General features: G+C 42.6%; 1 protein-coding gene across 16 annotated transcripts in view; it reads left to right on the forward strand.

The window, feature by feature from the left end:
• Slc38a6 (solute carrier family 38, member 6) overlaps positions 1-24155 on the forward strand; it is a 90869-nt gene that overhangs the window by 172 nt on the left and 66542 nt on the right. For 13 of the 16 annotated variants that reach the window (XR_005505476.2, XR_005505475.2, XR_010052064.1 and 10 more), the window contains 3 exon segments: positions 1426-1556; positions 4791-4864; positions 22022-22074. Coding sequence is in view for 8 of the 16 variants with exons in the window: in NM_001013099.1 (NP_001013117.1) it covers positions 1426-1556; positions 4791-4864; positions 22022-22074 (258 nt within the window). In the remaining 8 variants the exon portion in view is untranslated. 16 annotated transcript variants of the gene reach the window in all.

Consider the following 24155-nt stretch of genomic DNA (forward strand, 5'->3'; position numbering starts at 1 on the left):
TGGGCTTCGCTGGCAGTGCTGGGCTACTGCGCTTCGGCATCCTCCAGAGCTTGCAAGAAGAGCCCTGGACTGGAGGGGACTGACCCTGGAAAGGGGCCCGAACCGCTGACCCTAGCCGAATTTGGAATGTGGTAGCAGCATGGAGCACTCAGTCAACAGTGAGGCTTGGAACACCGGCGGGGTGATTGTTTTGTGTCTTTGTCGCCTCTGTTTAAACCCTCTAGACCTGTGAGGTCTTTGTAAGAACATCACACGATGTTTGTTTTCTGGGTTTAATCATGGGGTGAAGGGAAAGGTGAGCTGTAGACACTTTAATACAGCAGTCCCTGTAAGTGAAGACGAGGAGAGGTCTCAGGTAATGTGTACATGGGTCGTCCTTAACCTAAAGCCGGTGTAGTGGGCTGTGTCCCAAGCGCCCCCTCCCCCTCTCGCACCCTCTTCGGCCCCGAATGTCCAGCCCAGGACCTTGGGCATGCTAGAAAAGCACCCTAACTCAGAGCTGCTCTCCAGTCCTGGCACTCCTCTTTTTAACTGAATCTCTGGACTGTAACAGCTGAGGTTTTGCTTATGTTGTCCCTGTAAGCTATTCCTGATCATACTTCTTGCTGGGAGGACTTAATTCATTGGGTATATAAATAAAAGGTTTGTTTTGCGGTCCTAGTACTTGGGGAGGAAGAGTTAGGGACAGAAGTTCCATGCTGACACTGGGATTCTTCAGGAAGCACGTGAGCTGAGGCCTGTTCCTTCTCCCAGTCTCCACCCCGAGCTTACCCTATCTTGATCTCTTGAAGTCACAAGGTCTTGGCTCCTACTGAAAGTAGCCTGGGCCCTGTACTGAAGGGGGTAGTTTTCCTGGAAGACTAGGTTCCTTGAGTTGCATCAACAGGTCAAACTGAAGGAAAAGGAACAAGTGTTGTGTCCAAATTTGCTTTCTCTTGGTGTGATAACAACCATGACAGAAAGCAAGCTGGGAAGGGAAGAGTTGATTCCATTTTACAGCTACAGTCCTTCTTGAAGGGAAGTCAGAGCCCGGATCTGAAGGCAGAAACTGAAACAGAGGTCACAGAGGAAATATTGACTTGCCCTTTCTGGCTTGTGCAGTTTGATTTCCTTCATCCCCAGGAAGGCTTGATCAGTGATGCTCCCACCTAAAACAGCTGTCTTTTCACATCAATCGGGAATAGCCTCCCCACCCCCCCCCATCCCCACCCCTGCTTTCCTACAGGCCAGTCTCTTGAGGGCGTTCTCCCACTTGAGATTCCCTCTTCTCAAATGACTGTGTTACGTGGACAAAAGAAGTAGCCATGTCCTGGTTTACACAAATCCTCAAGTTTGTAGAAGGGCTCCATAATTTGTCAGTGGTGTTTCGACATACTTTAACTTCCTCCATCAGACCTTTAATGTGGTTAAATGGTGTGTTTACAGGAACCTCGCAGACAGGGATCCTCTGGTGCTTCATTTGGTCTCTCCGTCTTTAATGTGATGAACGCCATCATGGGAAGTGGCATCCTTGGCTTGGCTTATGTGATGGCTAACACGGGTATCCTTGGATTTAGGTGAGGCCTGCTTTCGTATTTTATCATCACGTTTGATTCCAGAAGTTACCGGTCTACAATTTCTAGTTGAATTATTTCCGAGGTTTTAGCGCTGTTTTGTTAACTAGCCTAACTAGCCTGTTTTGGAGGAATGCTACATACAGTCATGCTTTGCTTGAGGGGATGGGCTTTCTTGTAGAAACATCAAGAAGGGAACCTGTGACTGTAAGATAGCATGGGCTTTATTTCAAACAGCACCTGCAAAGCGGGACTCTGGTGTAAGAATCAGAACCTGTTGACTCACAGGCTATGGTGGTTGTAGAGCACAAAAAAGAAAGGGAAGGCCACTGAAAATTTTCCCTCTTGGGCAGGTTGTTGCTAGGGGAAGCTTTGGAGATAAGGTATGTGTTTAGAATGTCATGTGGTAGATAAGCACCTTTCCTGGTCAGCCATTAATGGGGTCCATAGGGCACAGAGGATAAGGATGTAAAAAAACAAGGTACTTTATTTTAGGAATTGTTATTGTTTAACCAAAAGGTGGGGAGGCTACCAAATAGAGTAACCATGGCTAATAGTTCTGAAGTGTGGTACAGTGCTGTTTTGAGGTGAACCTTATAGAGTATACTTAAACAAACTTGGATGATAAAGCCTTCTGCATATCTATGCAGTGTAGCCTGTTACTCCTGGCCTAAAAATCACCTAATGCAGTGTGTTCTGCATGCTAGTACAGTAAATGCAGTAGCAGCTGTAATATAAAGGTATCTGTTTATCAACATGCACAAAAGATTCAGTGAAAGAGGAAACCCGTTCCTGGATTGGACATGGTGCTAAGAGGAGCCAGAGAAGTAGTTTTAAGGGCCTTCTGTTTCATTTTTTAACTTTCTGATTCTTGTTCTAATAGCCTAAAAACAAACAGATCATATACCATATAAAACTTTTCTTCTTTTATGCCCTTATTCTATACACTTTTTAAACTTAATCTACTCTTATTTTCATATTTTCCTTTCTAACTTTTTCTTTAAAACTAAGACGTAAGTACACTCACTACCTGAGAACCAGGATCATTGACATCAGTTTACACATCTTGCTCCTGGGGAAGGTGTGTAGGGAGCAGGACACACCTGCAGCTGCATTGACTGTGACAAGAAAGCCTTTTCTGAAGCCCCTGAAGGACCGGTCCCAGAAGTTGGGAGGGAGGGACAGGGAGATCGGGAATTCAGCCATATAAGTTCAAGTGAGACCCTACTTCAAAAAACAAGCCAACAGCAACAGTAATAAAAAGCGTACCCTGAAATCATGATTTTTTATGATAGTATAAAAAATGCAGGAACCGAGGGTTGTATTATTTATTCTTAGTGGATAACCGACATTAGATGTAAAAGCATGTGTTGCACTTTATATGATTGGCAACATAGTAGTCTGCTTTTCCCAGTTTCACCATGAATATGAGTAATGTGTTCCCGATGCCATGAGGACAGCCATGTTGTCTCCAAGACTCTATTACTAGTCCAGATATCATTGTGCAGTACAGGGCTGACACTGATTTTTATTAATCTAAAAATGTGGCTGATCTCCTTTTAGAGAAAATACTTGATCTACAATTTATAATTTTTAAAAGCCGCTTATTCAAGCTTATTTTTCAGGTTGGCCAATGTCAATCAAAACTTATCAGTTATGCAAGTTAGAAGCCATTTTTAAAGTATAAATAAAATATCCTTCTCCTGGCTTCTGCTGCTAATAAATAAGACTTCTTTAACATTATGGAGCCCAACGTTATGCCCTGTGTATTTTCAAGAGTTGGTTATGGGCCAGTGTCTTAGTACTGTTCTGTTGTTGTGACTAGACACCATGGCCAAGGCAGCTTATAGGGTCAGAGGGTGAGCATTGTCATCAGGCTGGGAAGTGTAGCTGGGGAGTGTGGTGGGTGGCAGACAGGCAGGCATGGCACTGGAGCGGTAGCTGAGAGCTTACATTCCTCATCCACCTACACAAAGCACTGAGCAAGACATGCCTCTTAACCCTTCCTAATTTGGTCACCAACTGCTAATCAGGGCTTCAGTGAGCCTGGTGTGAGCACGTGGGGGCTGTTGTCATGTGTTAGAGTTACCCAGGGCAGTTTTCTGGCTGTTGTCCACATAGCTTTGTATGTTTGTTAATGCCGTCCCTGGTTTCCATGGCTGGTGTCCATCTCTGCTCTCAGCCATGAAGTCCCTTAGAGTCAGATCTCTGAACATCTGGCACCAGGTCCTGGACTTGTGTAGTCAGTAGAAGACAATTTAAAATGCAAAGTCTCACTTCAGTTTCCTCCCTTTTCCCCAAACGTCTTAATAAGCAAAACTGTTTTAAAGTAGCCCACTTTGCTTTTGTTGTGGGATGTGCTCAAAGCTCAGCAATTTTAAAAACTGTATGCAGCATGCTAGGCAGCCCATAATCAGAGAGCTCCATGTCACTCCCGCCAAAGCTCTCTGAGAAAGTCATGTTTTATGTGCTGGAGTTTTCCATGCATGTGTGTATCACTGACAGTGGGCCTGCTGCATCAAATTAAATGTCCCTTTTGGTGTCAGACTGTAATTTTGTGAGGTCTCTGTCAGTTTCCTGACTGCTTGCTACTTACCAGTAAGTATTCAATGACTCACAAAAAGAACTTCTGTGCATTGGTATGGTACACTGGGGACCTGGGTTTTCTGGAAGCCTGCCTTGCCAGGATCTTTTGGAGAATAAGCAGGGGTTATTTATGCTGTTTATTTTCACGGTGTTTACATGGGTTTTTAGATTGTGTTGTTAGAAATGTGTTAATTGTATTGTTTGGGGGTTGAGCTGGAAAGAGGTGTGTGTTCCACAGAGCCCAGGAATCTCAGTTTTATATTATAGGGAAAGCCATGGTTAAAGGGTCTGCATTACTGGAAGGGGAGGGAGTTGGGGAAATGGAGCAAGAGGAAGTCAGTGAGGCTTAGAACAGGAAAAATTAGTCATTAAAGGGGGATATTTAGATCACTGAGTGCTGAAATACAGTCAGCAGACGTGCAAAGTGAGGAGTTGTATTTTAAGTAAAGTTTATTTCTTTCTGATTTCTCTTTTAATTTTAAAAACACTTCATTTTGACTTAAGTACAAGTTGGTAAATGCAAAACAGTGATTTCTTCAATGTCTGTAGTTCTGCTACTTAGAGATAGTCCCTAGGAACATCTAACTGAAGAAATGAAAGATCACATAAAAACAAGGTTGGGGGCCGTAACTGTGTTCTTTTATATTTTAGTTTCCTGCTGCTCTTAGTTGCTCTCCTGGCTTCTTACTCAGTCCATCTCCTGCTGGCTATGTGCATCCACACAGGTGAGTATCACACCACGCTGCTTCATTTGACCCAGCCTCCTGAGTTAGTACTTGCATAAGAAGTGAATGTCGCCAATCTGATGTGTGAGAGGCAAGGTATAGCTCAGCGAAAGCATGTGAATTTAGAAAGCACAAACAAGCCCCTGGCTGGGAACTCCAGCACCACAGACACCCCCAAGAGTCTAATTTCCAACGAACATCTATCATTAATGGTGATTGGTTTTGTTTTCTTGTGCTAAGGACAAAAGCCAATGGTTTTTTTTTTGTTTGTTTGTTTTTTGAGACAGGTTTTCTCTGTGTAGCCCTAGCTGTAGGAACTAGCTCTGTAGACCAGGCTAGCCTCAAATTCAGACCCATCTGCCTCTGCCTCCTGAGTGTGGAAATGAAAGGTGTGCCCCAGCGCCTCCCAGAGAAAGCTGGCATTTTTATCACCAACTCTCTCTTATTTTTGTGTTGCCATCCAACACAAGCGTTATCTGTGCATGGTGGAGCTCACTTTGTTCTCACTGGTTTTGTGGCTTTCAGACTTTCAGAAGCAGTATACATACACCATTTTAAAGTGGGATTATTCTAGGCCCAAACAAATGAGAGCCACAAACATATTGTTCTGAGATTTTGACTCTTGAGATGAGAGTTCTAAAACAACCTTTCTACTTTATTTTCCTTGTCTGTGCATCAGATATCCCTACCTTGTTATTGTTTAATGAACATAGGATCCAGAGCTCAGAGCTGCAACTTCTACCAGCAGCTGGGTGACATGACAGGCAGGCTTCCCAGTGCATGCCTCTGCCGTCAGGGCAACTGGGCAGACTGATAAAAAACAGAAGACAGTGTAAGGTAGCTGTTATAAGAGCCTCTGGAACTCAGGAATAATAATACTTTCAGAGAGCATTTGTAAATCCTGCCAGGAATATCAGTCTTATGATTTCCCTTCTTCACTTGGAAAAGGTTCTTTAGATCAGGACGCTTCTTCCAGCATTGTGATGGATTCTCTTGATACAATGCTGTTAAAGATTAAGACTTTACTCAACTGTGCAGCAGTCAGCTTTGTTTTAGTTATTTGGGAATAGTGTTTAATTTATAGAATTTTAAAAATACATTAATTTTATCCTTCAGATCATTTAACCTTAATATTCTGACACTATTGTTCTTTAACTGTGGGGCACATGAAGTGACAACATCTGTTTTCCTTTCTTTTTCTCTTCTGCTTTGTAGCTTGCTTGGGTCCTGAACTAACCTCTCCAAGGCTCTCCACTCACACTGCTGCCCTGCTACACTGACTCCTCAGCCCCCGTAAGGTGCTCAGTGGAGGTAGGCGCTCTCTCAGTCCGCTCTGTGACACCGCAGAATGGGGTGTGCTGCCTTGGGGGTCCTATGTTCAAGTTAGAATCACTGGTCAGAAAAAGAATTGAAATCTTTATAATAGATAATGTCATTTATGTTTTGTTTGTTTGTTTGTTGTGTGTGGTTAAAAGATGAAGAGAAAACTTCCTGTTTATAAAAGGAAAGGATCTTTTCACATGGAATGTCTTACTTGACATTTTAGGCAGCGTTGTGGTCTGTCTGTGGGGACTTTTCTTGGGACCTGAGGAGGCATGTCAAGATGCCATATGCCCCACCCTTACCTTATTGACCCATGTGATGGTCTTGACAACACTTTCCTCCCAGGATTGTTCTAAGAATGAAGCAAAATCATGAATATAAGATGTCAGATCTGTGGTGACTTCTGAGTTCTCTTTGGGACAGAATCTCAAAGGACTGCAAGGTCTTAGACATAATGTAATCTCAGAAGCCCTGGCTGCTGGCCATTCTGTGAAAACATGTCTTACGCTCTGGGATTAGAACAATTGCCCTCCCTCCTCTGGCTCCGCATCACCCTCAGATGATGTGAGATGGGGCTGAGTGCTCTGGGGCGTTGTACTGCTTCTGGCTCCTCCTCCCCACTGCGCGCTGCGTCACTGCGCACACTGCGCTCTGGCACGCTGCGTCATCACCATTGTGTGCCTTCAGAGCCACTGGTGTAATGACAGTGCAGTATTTATCGCACATCTGTAATTTCAGGAGTCTCATTTCTCTTCCATTCCCCCAGACTCTGACCCATGAGTTCACTGTCTATATTACGGCCACATCTTTTACTGTTTTCCAACTCTGCAAGCCCCAGGTCACGGTACAAAGTGCTGGAGCAGTAGATGAGAGCTTGTATCCCGGTCTGCAGGCAGCAGGAAAGAATTGGCCTGGTTTGGGCTTTTGTCACCCAGTGACATACCTTCTCCAACAAGGCCACACCCCCTAATATTTCCCAAAGAATTTTATTAACCGGATTATTCAAATAATGAGCCTGTGGGGGCATTCTCATTCAAACTAGCGTGGTATTTCTGGTTGGTCTGAAAGAAACTTTCTGTCTGTCTTTATTAGTTATGAATTTTATGTTTATGGGTGCTTTGTTGCATGAATGTCTGCACACCAGAAGAAGGCATTGGGTCATAAGCGTGATGTGTGTTGCTGAGAATTGAACTCAGGACCTCTAGAAGAATAGCCAGTGCTCTTAAGTGCTGAGCCATCTCTCCAGACAAGCCTGGAACTTCCTATGTAGCCCAGGCTGGCCTCATATTGACAGAGTTTCACCTTCTTCTGTCTCCTAAGTGTTGAGATTAAAGGCATGTCTGACCATGCCCAGCTCCCAGGTACTTTCTTTCATGCGGTGAAAACCCTAGCCTCTTTAAGAACAGCATTTATTAAATTGATTGTATGCTCAACAGTGTCCTAAGAGATTGACATGTGTAACCTTCTAACAACTGCATCAGGTAGATTTTTGTCATCTACGGTAGAGGTTTGGCAAAAGGAGACAGTAAAAAATCAAATGGTTTCCTCCAGGCTGCATAGCCAATTGGTTAGAATTAATCTTGCACGTCATAACCCCAAGTCATGCATAGTGTGTGCCATTTCCCACCATGCAAACCTTGAAGCTTATTTTCCAGAGGAAGTAAAAGGGAACTCTGCATTTGACTCTGAGTCATCTTTCTGGAGGCCGAACTCAAGTGAGACTGTGCAGGCCGAGGAAGAGGCCCATTAACAGAAAGCTGGCATGGCCATCTCCTCACAGAGATTGAAGGAGTGCTTTTTATAGAATTCGTTCTGCCTAAAATAAAATACCTCCCACTACAAATAACAAGGGGCGGGGGGAGGGGGGGAGAGCTTTCAAGAAAGACATGGTTTCTTCCTGTGACTAAACCCGTCACTCGTAAGTCGGAGCTTCTGTTTATCCTTTGAGAGCCACACAGTTTGTCAACAGATAGCTAAGTGGTGCAAGACAGTGCAGAGAGTGATTTGTGCTAAAACAACCACAAAGGAAATACAGAAACAGCAGTGGGATGCCTTCGAAAGCATACACAGACGACAGATCCAGAACAGTGTCCCCACAGGTGATGGCAAGGCTGGGAACAAGAGGGACTGTCCTCTCAGCCACCCTGGAAGGAGACCGCAGGCCTTGGTTGTTTATTCCTACAGAATCATGCTGTGCCACAGGATCCAGCAGGGTTACTCCTCTTGGCATTTATCCAAGGACTTTGGTCTACACAAAACTTGTATATAAGACGTTTATAGCAGTTTTCTTTATAATTACCAAATTTGGGGAGTATCCAAATACCCTTCAGTAGATGAATGATCAAGCAAATGGTGACACTGAAACAACAGAAAATGATTTTATACTAATAAGAAAGGAACCACCAGGCCCTGAAGCAACATGGAGGATTCATAAGGCAAATTATTGGGTGAAAGAAACCACATGCGTCAACAGCTCCGCTTGCAGGTGTGAGTACACGACAGTGAAAGCAGACCCTGGCGGGGAAATCTATGCTCTTTATTGTTGTGGTATTATTCACAGGGGTGAAATACAGAAAGACCGTGTGTGTCTCTCAGTTGAAGAGGATAGATAAGAAACAGTACGTATATGTATATTGGAATATTATCCAGCCTTTACAAATGGGCTAAAAGGAGGAGTCTTCCAGTGGTGGGAGCACGGAGGAGCCGGGCAGCCATCAGGATAACAATAAAGTGAGATAAGGCAGACAGGAAGAAAAACTACATGTTGTCACTTACATGTGGACACTAAAAAAGGTAGTTAAAAAAGAGACTGAAACTGTCTACCAGGAATACTGGGGGAGGGAGGGAAGATGGGGAGTTCTTGATTGAGGGACACAGGATGTGGAGTCTAGAGATACAGTGTACAACACGTTGGTTGTAGTGAATATCAAGTTTATTGGAAATTTGCCAAGAGAATAATCCGCAGAAGGGAAGGAAGAAAGATGGAATGGGTGTGATTATTCCCTTGAATATCATAGTTTCAATGTATATCAAAACACATTGAATACTTTAAATATACAAAATTAAGAGAAAGAAGAGACCAACCAGAAAAGATTGTGTATGATTTGGCTTCAGCTGTATGACACATTGTTAAATGCAAAACCATGAAGAGTAAAGGAGTCAGTGGCTACCAGGGATCAGGGGGAAGGATGACTGGACAGGAGAATATTTAGGGCAGAGGAAAGGTCCCATGTGATAGCATAATGGTGGGTATACACTCATCAAAATCCATAGACTGTATAGTGGCAAAAGGGAGCCTTCATGTCAACTGAGGATTGGTTTTGTGTGATGTCAGCAGGTCAGAGCCCCTCCGCTATAACAGATGTGCTGCTGTTTATTATAGCAGGAAGATAGCATTGAATGTGAGGCAGAAGGTATATCACAGCCTTCTACTTTCTTAATTTTTCTGAGACCCTACCAACAATCTAAAAATAAAATGTTAAAGAAAAGCAATGGTGAGAGAGAATAATACAGGAACAACTTGAAGAGTAAAAACTAATAAGAAAAGCCCACAAGGCCTCATCCCTACATAAAGAACTACAGGCAACTAAGGAATTCGGAGAGAGGGAGAACTAGCCTTTGCCAAGGAAAAACACACCAATTGACTTTGTAGTACCAAATGATCAGCCTGAAAACATTCATAAAAGTATTATTATACAGACTGAGAAGATCGCATTTGTGTATTTAAACATATATGTGTATATGCACATACCACATGACTCGTAACAGCAATGAATGGAGAAGAGGGGGTGAGTTTGAACGGGAAGGAGGAGTGGATGAACGGGAGGAAGGGAAGGGATGGGAGAGTGATGTCACTATACTACAATTGCAAAAAAAGGAAATAGTTCTTTAAAAGGAACAGCAAACAAAGGTCTCTTCTAATCTAGAATGAAACATGCACTCTGAGATTTGAAATAATGCATCTATACAAAATAATACGAAAGTAAAATAATAAGAAAATAATACCAAAAGGTGTCCAGAAACCACAAGTGCCATAGAAATTAGAGAAAACAAGTTAAAAAAAAAAGGAAGAGGAGAGAAGCTCAGGAAGGAAAGGAAAAATAAAATAGCATTACCTTTAGTTGGATGGGAGCACTTAAAGAAATGTCCAGAGATTGTCACAGGAAGAAGCAGCAGCCTGAAACATGAGAGAAAAGACTATCACCATACCACCTTGAATGTGCCCTGTCTTCACCTGAAAATGAAAGAAAAAACACTGGAAATTTAGAGCAGTCCAAGGGACCAACATGCAAATGATAGAATGTGCACAGAAGGGGATAAATGGAATAGCAGAAAGTTAGCATCAGAATAACACAAAAGAGCGGGTGTAACCGAAGAAAACAAGTTTCCACAGTAAAATGTTCCTTCCTGAATATCGTTGTGAAATAATTCACACTAAATGTATTGCAAATGATGGGAAAGCTGGTTTGTAAAGAGTGTATCTTGAAAGTTTACACAGAAGAAACAGAGAAGCAGGGATAGAGGTTGTTTAGAGGTGCCTATTGGGAAAGCTTAGACCATAGCGCCAGGGTGGCCATAACTGCCAGCCTGTCCAAAAAGCCCAGGCTCTGGGTTCAGCAAGAAACCGTGCCTCCAAGGACAAGGCAGATGGCAGAGGAGGACCCCCAGCAGCTTCCTCTGCCTTTCACACGCAGTGTGTGCACCTATGGGGAGGTGCGAGCACCCACAGACGGTGTGAGCACCCTACACATGCACACCTCATGCGTACAAACAAGGAGATAAAAATCAAGACATAGTAGCAGTCTTTACTACTACTTCTGTAGAAGCTGTGAAGTGGACTGTATACCTGCCTGTTTGCAGTTCTTGGAAAAGATGATTCTAATCTAGAATTCCATACCCAGTCAAACTCAAGTTTCAGTAATGACACCTCATACATGCGATGTCTGAGAAACAGTCCCTCCAGTAGACTTATGTAATGAGCAGTTTAAGAGTGGAGGATTCTTGCCAGAATTCAGGAGTAACACAGATGAGGACAGAAATGAGGAACAGAGAAGGAACAGAAGCTCCGAGGACAGCAGCTATGCAGCAGATCTGAGCACCATTGCACTTCTCACAGAAGGCCATCCTGCACTCAGGATCCATCCGTGGCACGGTGGCCAGCTCTAATATCCACCACCAGAACTTGAGTAAATGAGAAGTTAGGTTGGTACAGAAGTCTCAGGGATGATAGAGTCAAGAAGCGACACAGAAACGAAGGGAAGATGGGCTAAGCAGTGTGCACAGTCAGCACAGTGATGCCGGAGTGATAGAGAAGGCGAAGGAGCGCTGGTTTGGGCCACTTGGGCCACTGAGCAGGGTCATTAGTGGAACACAGAAGGCAGAGGTGGCTCAGTTTTGAATATGTGGACTCTGAAGTATCTGTGGGTGGAGTGGTCTGAGCTCTGAAGCTTAGGATAGAGGTTCGTTGCTTCGGCATTCTTTTATCTGTTAGGAATACGGAAATAATCAGAGACTGGTACATGAGCAAGATGCTTGCTGTAGTGTGCTAAATACGGGGACTAGGTGGGTGAGAAGTCTGGGGCAAGTGTGGAGGGAAGAGTGTACTGTTGGAAGGGCAGATCAGGAAACATTCCTAGATCACTGGGCTGAAAAAGCTGGCAGACAAAAAGCATATCCCAATGTATCCAAGGTAACTTACTACTGTTACTGAATAAGGTGTAAAGAAGAAAGTTGGAGGGAAGACCAGTCTCAGATCCTGAAGAATATAAGAGGATTTACCCAGGGAATGAGAGACCCTCTGGGATGGTTGAAGAAGTCCAGGTAGATAACGGAATCTACCACTTGTTCTGTCCAAAGAGTTTCGGTTCTTTTAGAGAACATGATAGAGACTGTAACTCCAATAAAGTTTTGAGTTCATTTCTCTCCCTCCTCCTGAAGAAGGTTACTGGAGTCTTGGTGGAAAAAAGATGTTTCTATAAACTCTGCTTTCTTTTTTTTTCTTCTTTAAAATTTTATTTATTTATTTATTTATTTAATTTATTTAGTGCACATTGGTGCTCCACCTCCTTGTGAATCTGTGTGAGGGTGTCAGATCTCCTGGAACTGGAATTACAGACAGTGTGAGCTGCTGTGTAGGTGCTGGGAACTGAACCCAGGTTCTTTCTGAAGAGCAACCAGTGCTTTTAGCTGCTGAGCCATCTTCCTGGCCCCTTTTCTTTGTTTTAAAACAAAAGTTTTTTTTCCATCTTTATTAAATTGGGTATTTCTTATTTACATTTCGATTGTTATTCCCCTTCCCGGTTTCCAGGCCAACATCCCCCTAACCCCTCTCCTCCCCCTTCTCTATGGGTGTTCCCCTCCCCATCCTCCCCCGATTACCACCCTTCCCCTAAGAATCCCATTCACTGGAGGTCTAGTCTTGGCAGGACCAAGGGCTTCCCCTTCCACTGGTGCTCTTACTAGGCTATTCATTGCTACCTATGAGGTTGGAGCCCAGGGTCAGTCCATGTATAGTCTTTAGGTAGTGGCTTAGTCCCTGGAAGCTCTGGTTGGTTGGCATTGTTGTTCATGTGGGGTCTCAAGCCCCTTCAAGCTCTTTCAGTCCTTTCTCTGATTCCTTCAATGGGGATCCTGTTCTCAGTTCAGTGGTTTGCTGCTGGCATTCACCTATGTATTTGCCATATTCTGGCTGTGTCTCTCAGGAGAGATCTACATCCGGTTCCTGTCAGCCTGCACTTCTTTGCTTCATCCATCTTATCTAGTTTTGGTGACTGTATATGTATGGGCCACATGTGGGGCAGGCTCTGAATGGGTGTTCCTTCTGCCTCTGTTCTAAACTTTGCCTCCCTATTCCCTCCCAAGGGTATTCTTGTTCCCCTTTTAAAGAAGGAGTGAAGCATTCCCATTTTGGTCATCCATCTTGAGTTTCATATGTTCTGTGCATCTAGGGTAATTTGAGCATTTGGGGTAATATCCACTTATCAATGACTGCATACCATGTGTGTTTTTCTGTGGTTAGGTTACCTGACTCAGGATGATATTTTCAAGTTCCATCCATTTGCCTATGAATTTCATAAAGTCATTGTTTTTATAGCTGAGTAATATTCCATTGTGTAGATGTACCACATTTTCTGTATCCATTCCTCTGTTGAAGGGCATCTGGGTTCTTTCCAGCTTCTGTCTATTATAAATAAGGCTGCTATGAACATAGTGGAGCATGTGTTTTTGTTATTTATTGGAGCATCTTTTGGGTATATGCCCAGGAGAGGTATAGCTGGGTCCTCAGGTAGTGCAATGTCCAATTTTCTGAGGAACCTCCAGACTGATTTCCAGAATGGTTTAGCTCTCCTAGCAATGATGGACAGCCCTCCATGGAGCCCTGACTTGGAGCTTACTACATAGACTGGCCGAACTTTGTACTTGAAGTGATCCTCCTGCCTCTGCCTCCTGATTGCTGGCATTTAAGAGTGTATTACCACACCCAAGTAGCATCTTTTTAACCAGATATTTCCCAGATGCTGTTTCCTGTCTGCTATGAAATTCCCATAGGTGTGTAGTAGCTTACCTGACATACTGCATACTGCCCTTCAAAAGCCAGCCGCATCCCTGAACCTGTGAAGTGTCATATGTTAAAAGAAGGGGCTTTACAGAAGTGACTAAGAATGTCGAAATGGAGAATTGTCTTGACAGGCTCTAAATTCGGTTACATGTGTCACGAAAGGAAGTTCACAGACAAGAGAAAAGTACAGAGTGGCCTCACACAGGTCACAAACACTTGGGCACAAATCCCAGAGCCACCAGAAGCTGAAAGAGGCTCGGAATGGGTTCTCTCCAGAAGGAGGGACTCAAGCTGCACCCCGATTATGACTCAGTGAATCTAATTTTGAACTTCTGTCTTTCTAAACTGTGAAGCAATGATTTTCCGATTTTGAAGCCATCAGGTTTGTAATAATTGGTTACATGTACTAAACCTGGCTTACAGTAAGAAAATGCCACGACATTGGAATAACACATTGCCAGTGTGATTTTTCCTTTAGAAACAAGTGTTTGGTAAAGCTGCACATGTAGTGTTAAGAGAGTTTCCTGTGTTTGTGTGGTGATTGTCTTCCTGGGAACAGCTTTTATATCCAAGAGGACATCTGATGGAAGCTGGAGATAGACACTGACTGAGTGGAAGCATTGCAACTGTGGAGAGATCACATTTCCTGTTAAAATTTATCATGCGTGGCAAGTGCGTGTGCCTGCAATCCCACACTCAGAAGGCTGAGTCAGAAGGATCAAGAGTTCAAAGTCAGCCTACAGACTGAGATCCTGAATCAAAATAACTAAATGACAAGTAGTCAAAATGACCTTTAAATTTTCCGCATGTAGTTTATAATAGAATATGAATTTCTATATGATAAACATCAACATAGCATTTCTAAGAAAACTGACCCCTGGGGCTTCTTTGATTTCATTCTGCCCAGCATTGGTCTGGGTGTCCTAGGAGGGTTTTGAATCACTTTTAGGGCATGATGCATTCTATTTGGGATGCAAGAGACTCAGAACTGAAAGGGAAGGAGATGATACCAGGGTGTGTTTCCTTATAACTCTCTGCAAACATCTGCTTATTTGGAAAGGTAGTCAGGTACACACTATATTTTCCTCTATTTCTTTTTAGAACTGTGAGCATAATTTAATGCACTCAGAATTAACTGGGTGAACCAGTTATTGAGCCAGCTTCAGTGAATTGGTGTGTCCTGCTTTTTATTACTGATTCTTGACTGGGTGTGATTTCTCCCCCAGAGCATCTGGCAATAGCTATAGACATTTCTGGTTCTCGTGCCCAGAAATGGGGGTGGATGGACATGATGCTATTGGCCTCCAGTGTGTTAGGGCCAGGGATTCTGTTGAACATCCCACAGCACACAGACAGCTCTCTATCTGACAGAGAGCTACATGGGCACTGGTCATTGGCATTGGTCATGAGCAGCCCTGGGCTAGATTGTGTGTACAATGGTCATCATTTTACCCCATGTTAGGGTAAGAACTTTCTTTCCAGAAGCTAAACTTTCTGCTGTTGGGTAGGGAAGAATGGATGTGAGTTCCTAAAACATTCATTTTTATTGATAGTGTGTATGCATATGTGAGTGTTGAGTATGGGTGTGTGTAGCACGGGACATGCATAAAGGTCAGAGAACAACTTCATAGTTTTCTCCTCTCAGCTTTACATGGGTGCCAGGGAGGGAACACCCTCTGAACCTTCTCACTGGTCCTCATTTGCTGTCTTCATCAGAAATGTACATTGGGTCTGGAGAGAGGGCTCTGGAGTTAAGACCACTGGCTGCTTTTCTAGAGGACCTGGGTTCAATTCCCAGCACCCACAGGGTGGCTCTTGACAGTTTGTAAATTCAGTCCAAGGGAATCTGATGCCCTATTCCAGTCTCTGCAGGCACAGTGCAGTGACAGACATGCAGGAAAAACAATCAGACACGTAAAATAAAATTTTTGTTGTTGGTTTGAGACAGAATCTCTTTATGTAGCTCTGGCTGTCCTGGAACTCACTATATAGACTGCCCTAGCCTCTTAATTCACAGAAATCCATCTGTCTCTTCAAGTACAGGGATTAAAGATGTACACCACCATGGCTGGCTAAAATAACAATTTCTTATAGACCCAGTGTATGCTTATAAGTGTGGACCGTGAGTCTTAGGCTATACTTCTTTTTGCAATGTTTAAATTATAATCTCCTCTTCATTGAGGGGTTTTGTCTACTCTTCATTGTAATCAGCAAAGTCTTAGCTCAGGTGCGCCAGATTTCCCTTCCCTCTCCTGATTTCCGTTTCTACTCAGTAGCTCATGGCTGTCATTTCCTGTGTAGCTACAGACTATACAGAATCTTGGTTTTGTTTCCACTGACTTTGGAAAGCTCTTTCCCTCCGGTCTCTCCTTCCCATAGAGCATTCTCTTCTCTTGCATCAGTGGTCCTCAGCTTTCCTCACACTGAGACCCTTTACTATAGTTCCTCGTGCCGTGGGACCCCAACCACAACATTATTTTCATTGCTATTTCATGATTGTAATTTTGCTATTATCATGAACTGTGAGTTAAATGTTTTTGGAGATAAAAGTTTGTCAAAGGGGTCACAACCCACAGGTTGGGAACCGCTGCCTTACACTGTTAAAGATAGCATTTCTTTTTTACACTGTTCATACTATTTATAGATTGAGTTCAATGGTTGAAAACCAGTGCATCCAATAATGGCTGAGACTGTAGATATTACTCACTGCACAGCCAACTAGTAAATTGAGAATCCAGAACCTTCCTATGCATGCAGTATGCAGACTGTTGCCAGCTGAAAGAACGCCATAGTATCCTGTCATTCTGCTTTCTCTTAATGCATGGAAAGATTGCTGGCCTGTCATGATCAGTGCACAGTGACAGTGAAGTGTATGTTAAGAAAGATCAGAAGTAGTATTAAAATTAGTGAATATTCAGTAACTGAATGCCCTCCATACCCTGTTAGGGAGAGGAAAAAAAAAACATGAAGAAAATGATGGAAAACAGAAGAAAGAAAAGAATTTCAGAATAATAAGAGTACTTTGCAAACGGCCAACTTTCTGAGAGTTGAATGTGTTTGGATAACTTGTGTCCCTCAATCCAGATCCAAAGATAATATTGCTTCTGCTGAAACTTGGGCTCACACCGTGACCAGAGTTTATTAATTGTCCTGTTTCATTGAGGAAAAATGCAGAGCAGACAGGGCACTGGAGTAACTAGCTGGAACGCACCACCGCTTCATGAGAAGCAGCTCTCAGCTTTCCAGTTCTTACTGTGGAGGCCAGGAGCCTGGGGCCTGATGTGCATTAAGGAAAAACTCCCCATTTATTGGTTAAGATGTACAGCCTCTCCATTCTTTCAGAACACAGCATTGATTGCTTTTAATATAAAAAATGATTCCTAAAGTACGTTGTTAGTGATTGCTTCAGCTCTACGAAGGTTTGCCCCAAGTGTGACTTGTAGAGACTGCATCAGTTACAGTTATGATGTCATTCCTAATCTGTAGGGATATGCCGCTCTCTCATTGCTTATCAACACTTAGTTTTGTGTCTCCGAAACATCTTCTTCATGTTCGTAATGCTGTAAAACTTATGAAGGAGCCAAAAGCAAAGAAAAACAAAAAAAAAAATTCCTTTGCTTGTAAATCGAGCAACAAATTACATAGCACTAGAAAAATAAACAGAATTTCAGTTTAACAGCCAACTCTCAGGTTTCTAGACAAAATGGACTACTTAAGTGTTGTTTGGGTTTTTGTTTGGAAGCAGCATGGCGGGGGTGGGGGAGTCTTGCTGTGTTGCTTGCCTGCTTTCAAATTCTTATTCTCAAGTGACCCTCCTGCCTCAGCTTTACAACTGACTGACATTACAGGCCTCTGCCAATACGTGTGGCATTGCAGTTCTTAAAAATAAAGTTCTACTTTTGCTGTTCAAGTCATCGTAACACATTTGCTCTCCTTTTCTCAGAAATGCAGAAAGCCAAGGAAAAGCGACTAGAGACTTATTCACAATTTATGTGTCTGCTTCATAGATTGTATTTGAATCCTGGTTTTTTTTCCCACTTAAAATAATATGGACATTTTCTTGTTATTATAAATGGGCTTGGGCTGGAGAGATGGCTCAGTGGTTAAGAGCACTGACTGCTCTTCCAGAGGTCCTGAGTTCAATTCCCAGCAACCACATGGTGCCTCACAATCATGTGTAATGAGATCTGATGTCCTCTTCTGGTGTGTCAAGGACATCGTGGTCATATATAAAATAAATAATTCTTTAAAAAATTTTTTTTATTTAAAAAAAAAATTAAATTTAAATCCTATGAGTTCCATGGTTTTACTCTTATCTCCTAGGACAAAATCTCCCAGGGTCAAATGTTTCAAAAGGTCGTTGTTCAGACTGCATCCCAACCATCAGTCCAGTTTATGATTCTCACCAGCATTGTAGAGAGATTGGGAATTGTTTCCCGGAGTTGCTTCAGTTCACACGCTGAGATGTGGAGAAAGCACTTGGCTGGCTCTGTCCACATTTCATTTTTACAAAGCCTCAAAGCAAAGCCAGAAGCCATTATTCATATTCCTGATGTCTCAGGCAGGGGAAAGTGCTTCTAATTTTTGCAACATAAAAGAGACCTGATGACAGTGACAGAGCTGATCAGGACCCAGACCTTCGGAGGAAAGCTACACTTAGGGCTGGAGCACTGCACCCGCCCCCATCCAAAAGCCCCAGGCCTTTCCTCTTTCACTTTCGGACTTTGTGGTACTTAGAGATATTTTTATGAGACTGAAGAAATAGTAGAACCAAGGGCAAGTTTGAGATTGCAAAACTTCACAAGTTGCAGCTAAAACTGTCCTTATTAAGTGGTTATATTCCCTGTGTTTTCTGGCACAAGCAACAGTTGAATTTTAACTTTTAAAATGTAGAATACGTGTTTAGTGTTTAAATTTGATATTGAGATACCTGTTCCCTTTAGGATTTTTCAGTGTGATTTTTTTTTGTTGTTGTTGTTGCCAGTTAGTATTTGCTTTCCCTGTTTCCCAGATATGCAATCAGTTCATACTTTGCCTTGTTTAAATCTAAAACGAGGCTGGAATGTAGAACGCGTATGTAGCATGTAAAGCCCTTGAATCCAGTACCCTACACACACAAAAATGAAGCAAACAAACATTTGTTTACATACTGACAAACAGATACAAAATAGGTAATTTGAAAAGCAATGTGTAACACTGGAAAACCTCGTTGCTTTAAGTTCTTAGAAAAAATGTTTTTCTTATTTATTTTCATTTTAAAACATGTTCTGGTGTGAGCTTTTTCAGTTGCCGTAGTCTGTTCATATTATCCAGCGTATATACTCTTGAACATAATCTATGGTATTATAAGAGAATTAATGAAATGGTAAACTATTTTATTTATGAGGAGAGTAGAATTTTGGTCCCAAAAGAACTTGACCCAAGGGGAAAGATTAATTTATCATAGAAAATATGAAAGTGAATTTTACTAGAAGTCATCTTGAGGTAGAGAAAAAAGCTTGAAACAAGGTACGGATCAAATGCTCAGATCATCACAAGAAGGCCAGTCATAAAAACTGGGTCTTTACTGCGCGTTTCTCCTCGGTCTCCACTGTCAGCTGTGCTCTGCTTCACCTTTATAAGTTTGTCTCACTATGTGCCTCACTACAGTCATTCTGTTTAATTCCATTTAACTCAGTATCACATGTGTTACACGTGACAGTATTGCATGTTTGTGGAATGTCGAGGAATTCACTCAATATGCAGTTGAAGCTCACAGCTGTATCTAACATGATGTAAGTGTGGATGTCACTGAGAGTGACAGTAAGCGTGGTCAGCACTGCTGACGAGCTACCACTACCTCTGACTGGACAGAGGCCAAAGTGGGAAAGGCTGAGGGCAGGGCGGTTATTGGAAGTCAGGAATTTGCTCTTCAAGTTGTAAGGCATCTAAGTCAGGCAATTTTGATAACGTGATTAAAAAACAACTGACACCGTAGAAATGTTTTCTTAGGCAATGATGGAAGTCTGAGCCATGATGCGCAGGTCCCTATCACCCTGCCGGAGGTGGTGGCTGTCAGCCCAGTCTTCTTAATGCTTAAGGGACCACACCTCAGGTTTGGTCTTTGGCCTCTGTGCAGAAACCAATTTCTGTTCAAGCCAGTATGAACTGGAGTTCGAGTTTATTAAATGACATTTTTAATACAGACTTTGAGCACAAGGTTAAGAGAAAGAGGCACGGTGAAACAAGACACTTGTTTGGGCTTTGTGTGGGCTTCCCTAGGCCTGTGTGAAGGGCCTACCCAGATAAAGTATGTCTTCTCAGTTCAATATTAACTTGTATGTGTGTGCTACAGTTCACAGTTCAAATGTAAGTGCATTTTAAAAACTAGATGTATCACTCACAAATGTTTCCACGTCCCTTGAATCTTGACAATAGATGAACAGGAAGATTTTGTTAATTGTTAATACCTCTATATTCACTATCCCACTGTTTTCTTTCTGATTCCGTAGTTACTGTATGGAAAACCACCTGAGATTTCTAAAATGCTCGTTTTTATGTACCTGAATGTTCTTCATCCTGAACATACAAAAGATGTTTTGTTCTTGTTCCCAAGTGGCAGTTGGAAAAAGCCCACATTGTCCTAAGAGATGCACTAAAACTGCCTTTAACTAGTCCGTGACTAACAGAAAGGATATACAGCTCCCCCAAGCCTTAGTGTCTCCCAGCCTGCTTCTCCTCAGTGTAAGTGCCGAGGCCTTATGCACCCCGGACTGAGCCTCGGAGCAGCAGTATCACGGTTAGAACACACGGCCGTCAGGGCAGAGTGTAAGGTGACTCTCTCACAAGCCTTTTCATTTTCTTTTGTACTTAATAACCACACTTCTTGAATACAATGAGATGAGAATGTAATTTAACACTCTTATGAAGAGAAAAGAAAATGTATTGCACCCCACCCCAACTGTAGGATGAAGGTGCTGTTTCTACTGTGAACATAGTATCATCTTGCAAAGGCAGATGTTCCTAAAGGTGGGGTGCAGCTGTCCTACCTCATCTAACTTCAGGTCCCATATGGAGAAATTCTTGCTGGTGGCAGTTTCTGTTTGGATAGTGTGTATCCAAGTACACGAGTCCTGTATAGACAAACAAGGTGTTCTCAGGAAATCAGGCCATTGATTCATATAGAAGTCTGGACTTGCCGATGTCTGCTTATTGTAGTAGACTCTGGCTTTATACAGAGCGGGCATCTTTAAAGGTTTTTCCCAAAGTTGGTACCTCTGCTCTAAGTTTAGACGTCTGTCCATGACTGTAAGGTGGATAGGCCCCAGCCACTAGATCTCAGAAATAACACTGAATGTTTTTTCCTGCTTTTGATATTTCAGAACATTTAAAGAAATACAGGTCTCCCCTTGATGGCCTACAAGACTGGAGCTAGCAGATGTGTAGATAAATGGCTTAGTTGGTTACATATTAGCAAGCTGGTAGTGCTGCTATCTTACAGTCTGTAGTTAGAAACTTAGTAAGAATATAAAATAGCCATTAATACGGACATTTAAGAGACAGAATCAGGGGCTGGAGAGATGGCTCAGCGGTTAAGTCCCGAGTTCAATTCCCAGCAACCACTTGGTGGCTCACAACCACAGCAGTGGGATCGGATGCCCTCTTCTGGTGTGTCTGAGAATGGTGACAGTGTACTCACATAAAATAAATAAAATCTTACGAAAAGAAAGAAAGAAAGAGAATCAGAATGTGAGATATACTAGAGAAATATAATAAAATGAATCCTTAAGGAATTAACAAAAAGCTGTATGTGTGAGTAGTTCTCCTGCATATATCTCTGTGCACCATGCACATCTCTGTGCCCCCAGAGGCCGGAAGAGATCACCATATCCCCTGAACCCAGTTACAGAGTTGTGCTGGGAATCAAATTGGTGCTTTGATCCTAACCCATTTCTACAGCCCCCTTGGTGATTTTTTTTTTAAAGCAAGGAAAACGCCATCACTATTTGTCAAAGAGACACATTCTGCAAAAACACCTAAATCTTAGGCGTGTGGGTTACATTTAGAGTGGAAATTAACATTTCAAAAAGGAAAAACTCTCAAAGGCCTTGTAGGAAGCTGCCAAGAGAGCTCAGCCTTCTTCCTACCTTACCCCCATCCAGGATGTCTGAGCTCCAAGCGACTGCTGTCCCCACTGGCTGAAGCTGGGAATGGCACCGTGCCTAGCTTGTAATAGTGAAGTAAGTAACCTTCCCAAAAAGTTTGTGTGAAGTAACACCTGTACTTTGTCATAACAGCTGTGACGTCTTACGAAGATCTTGGACTCTTCGCCTTTGGATTACCTGGAAAGGTAATTTCACTCTCTCCTCATTGTGTCTAGAATGTAAGGGGCATTTCTATTCTGTTTCAAGTTCAGAAAGACCAACATTATGAGAAGGGTCTTAAGAAATTGAGAGAAAATGAAAGTAAGAAGAGATGGAATTGCGGGAACGGAAAATATAGAGAAATCTGCACCCCTGCTGAAGCACGTCTATAGAATCAGTTCAGTTCTAAATCTTGCTGTTCAGTTGATGGACTGCAGACTAGTAACAGGAGCCCTCCAGTTCCTCATTCATTTTGGTCCTATCTTTTGAGTAAATCCTTAAAAGGGAAGAAAGCAATATAAAATTAAAATTGTAGTATTTTGAAAATATGTAGTGTTTTCAAAAGCAGTAATTAGATAGATAGTATTTTTTTTTTTAAAGAACTGAGCAGTGCTAAAAGGTTCCCTAGTTGTCCCATAATTTCCACGTGAGAAAATAAAGGCCCAGAGCTGTTAAGGGACCTGTTATCAATTGTTACCCATATCTGAGGACTATAGATGCTACCTGTGCTGGTTTTCCTTTTTGGAATAATAAAAGTAAAGGCAAAATTGTATTTGGCACTGGTTTCCTATAGCTCTTCTAACTTTAAAAAACACTGTACCTGGTCACCATAGCTAAGCACTGCCGAGGCTGTTACTATGCTTGGGTTCTTTTTCAGTGTCTCAAGAGCCACTTTTAAACCCGTATTTACTCTGGTTTTAAACAAGAGTTTTTCTGATTGTAAGTCTGTCTTAGTGCTTTCTGTTTGCATTTCTTTTTAAGTTAACAAGTGAGTCACATGCGTCATGTACGTGTTAGGCTGAAACCCATGTGCATTGTAGAGTAATGTAATTAATCTGAGCTAATTAACTTATGAGTTGCCTGCCGAGTTTGTTCTCCTGTTTGCAATCTAAATGGATTCCATATTGTAAATGGCTAAGCTGATTTCTGAGGAGTGAGTCTTAGGGAGCCACTGCTCCGCAGTGGGCAATGTTTACTCCTGGAGTGTAGAGGGAGCACATGACCCTAAGTAACACCAGGGCTTACATCTTTATAATCTAAACCGTGAGCAAGACAGCAGCATGCTACTCAAGGGCAAAGGGTTAGTCCATCGTCCCTGGGAACATTTTCTCCCTAGAGGGCAGAATGTTTAACCCATCTCTGGTTCACTTTCTATATGCAGTTTAACCAAAGAAGAAGAAAATGTGCATAAGACCATGCCCCAGGTCAGGGCCTGAGTTCAATCCTCAGCACCCATAGAAAACCTGGACATGGCAGAGTATCACCGTAACCTCTGTGCTAAGGGAGAGTGCAGAAACAGGGGGATGCCAGGGTTTTCACCAAACAGCCAGCTCCAAGTACAGTCAGAGACTGTTTCAAGAAGCAAGGTAGAGAATGGTGGAGGGAAGCCCTACAGTCACACATGCACTTCATAACCCAACACGTGGGTGCATGTGTATGCATACAACAGGGCAACAACAACTGCAGCAGTAACAACAACAACAAAGAAGACAAGAAGGGGACACCCTGACTGATTTCATGTGACCTGTAGGTGTGAGTCCTTGTGTCTTGGTGGCACTCTGCCATTGGCTCACAGTGTAGTCCCCTCACCCCTGCTATCAGTGCAGCCTGAAAGAGTGTGGACCGTGGAGTGTCTCCTGAACATGAGCTCTCGTGTCACTGTTTACTTGGGTGCCCATTCCATGTAGGCCACTGCACTGGGCAGAGCATATCCTGAGCGAGGACTTGTTAGATTTTGTCTGCACTTTGTCCCCATTCTATTATTCATCTGAAATCCCCATTTTCTTCCCTCTGGTTATAATGTGTGGTTGGATAATATCATTCTGAGAATCAAAGAGATATTTTTGAAAATTTTAAGGAATTTTTTAAAAATTGTCTTTAAATTTGTGTTTTTACATCTCAGATGAGTTTGTATTGGGAAGTGCTATGCCGTGTACTCCAGTAGGCACAGAAAATATAGATAGGCTATTCATTCTGGCTTTCTAAACATTAAATACCTCTAAGTTTAGCCAAGGAATGGAGAAGGGTTAGTACAAAGACGCCGTATTGGCAGTATATTCATAGAAAA

This window comes from Rattus norvegicus, chromosome 6 (assembly GCF_036323735.1).
Source record: "Rattus norvegicus strain BN/NHsdMcwi chromosome 6, GRCr8, whole genome shotgun sequence".
In the NCBI taxonomy this organism is placed as follows: domain Eukaryota; kingdom Metazoa; phylum Chordata; class Mammalia; order Rodentia; family Muridae; genus Rattus; species Rattus norvegicus.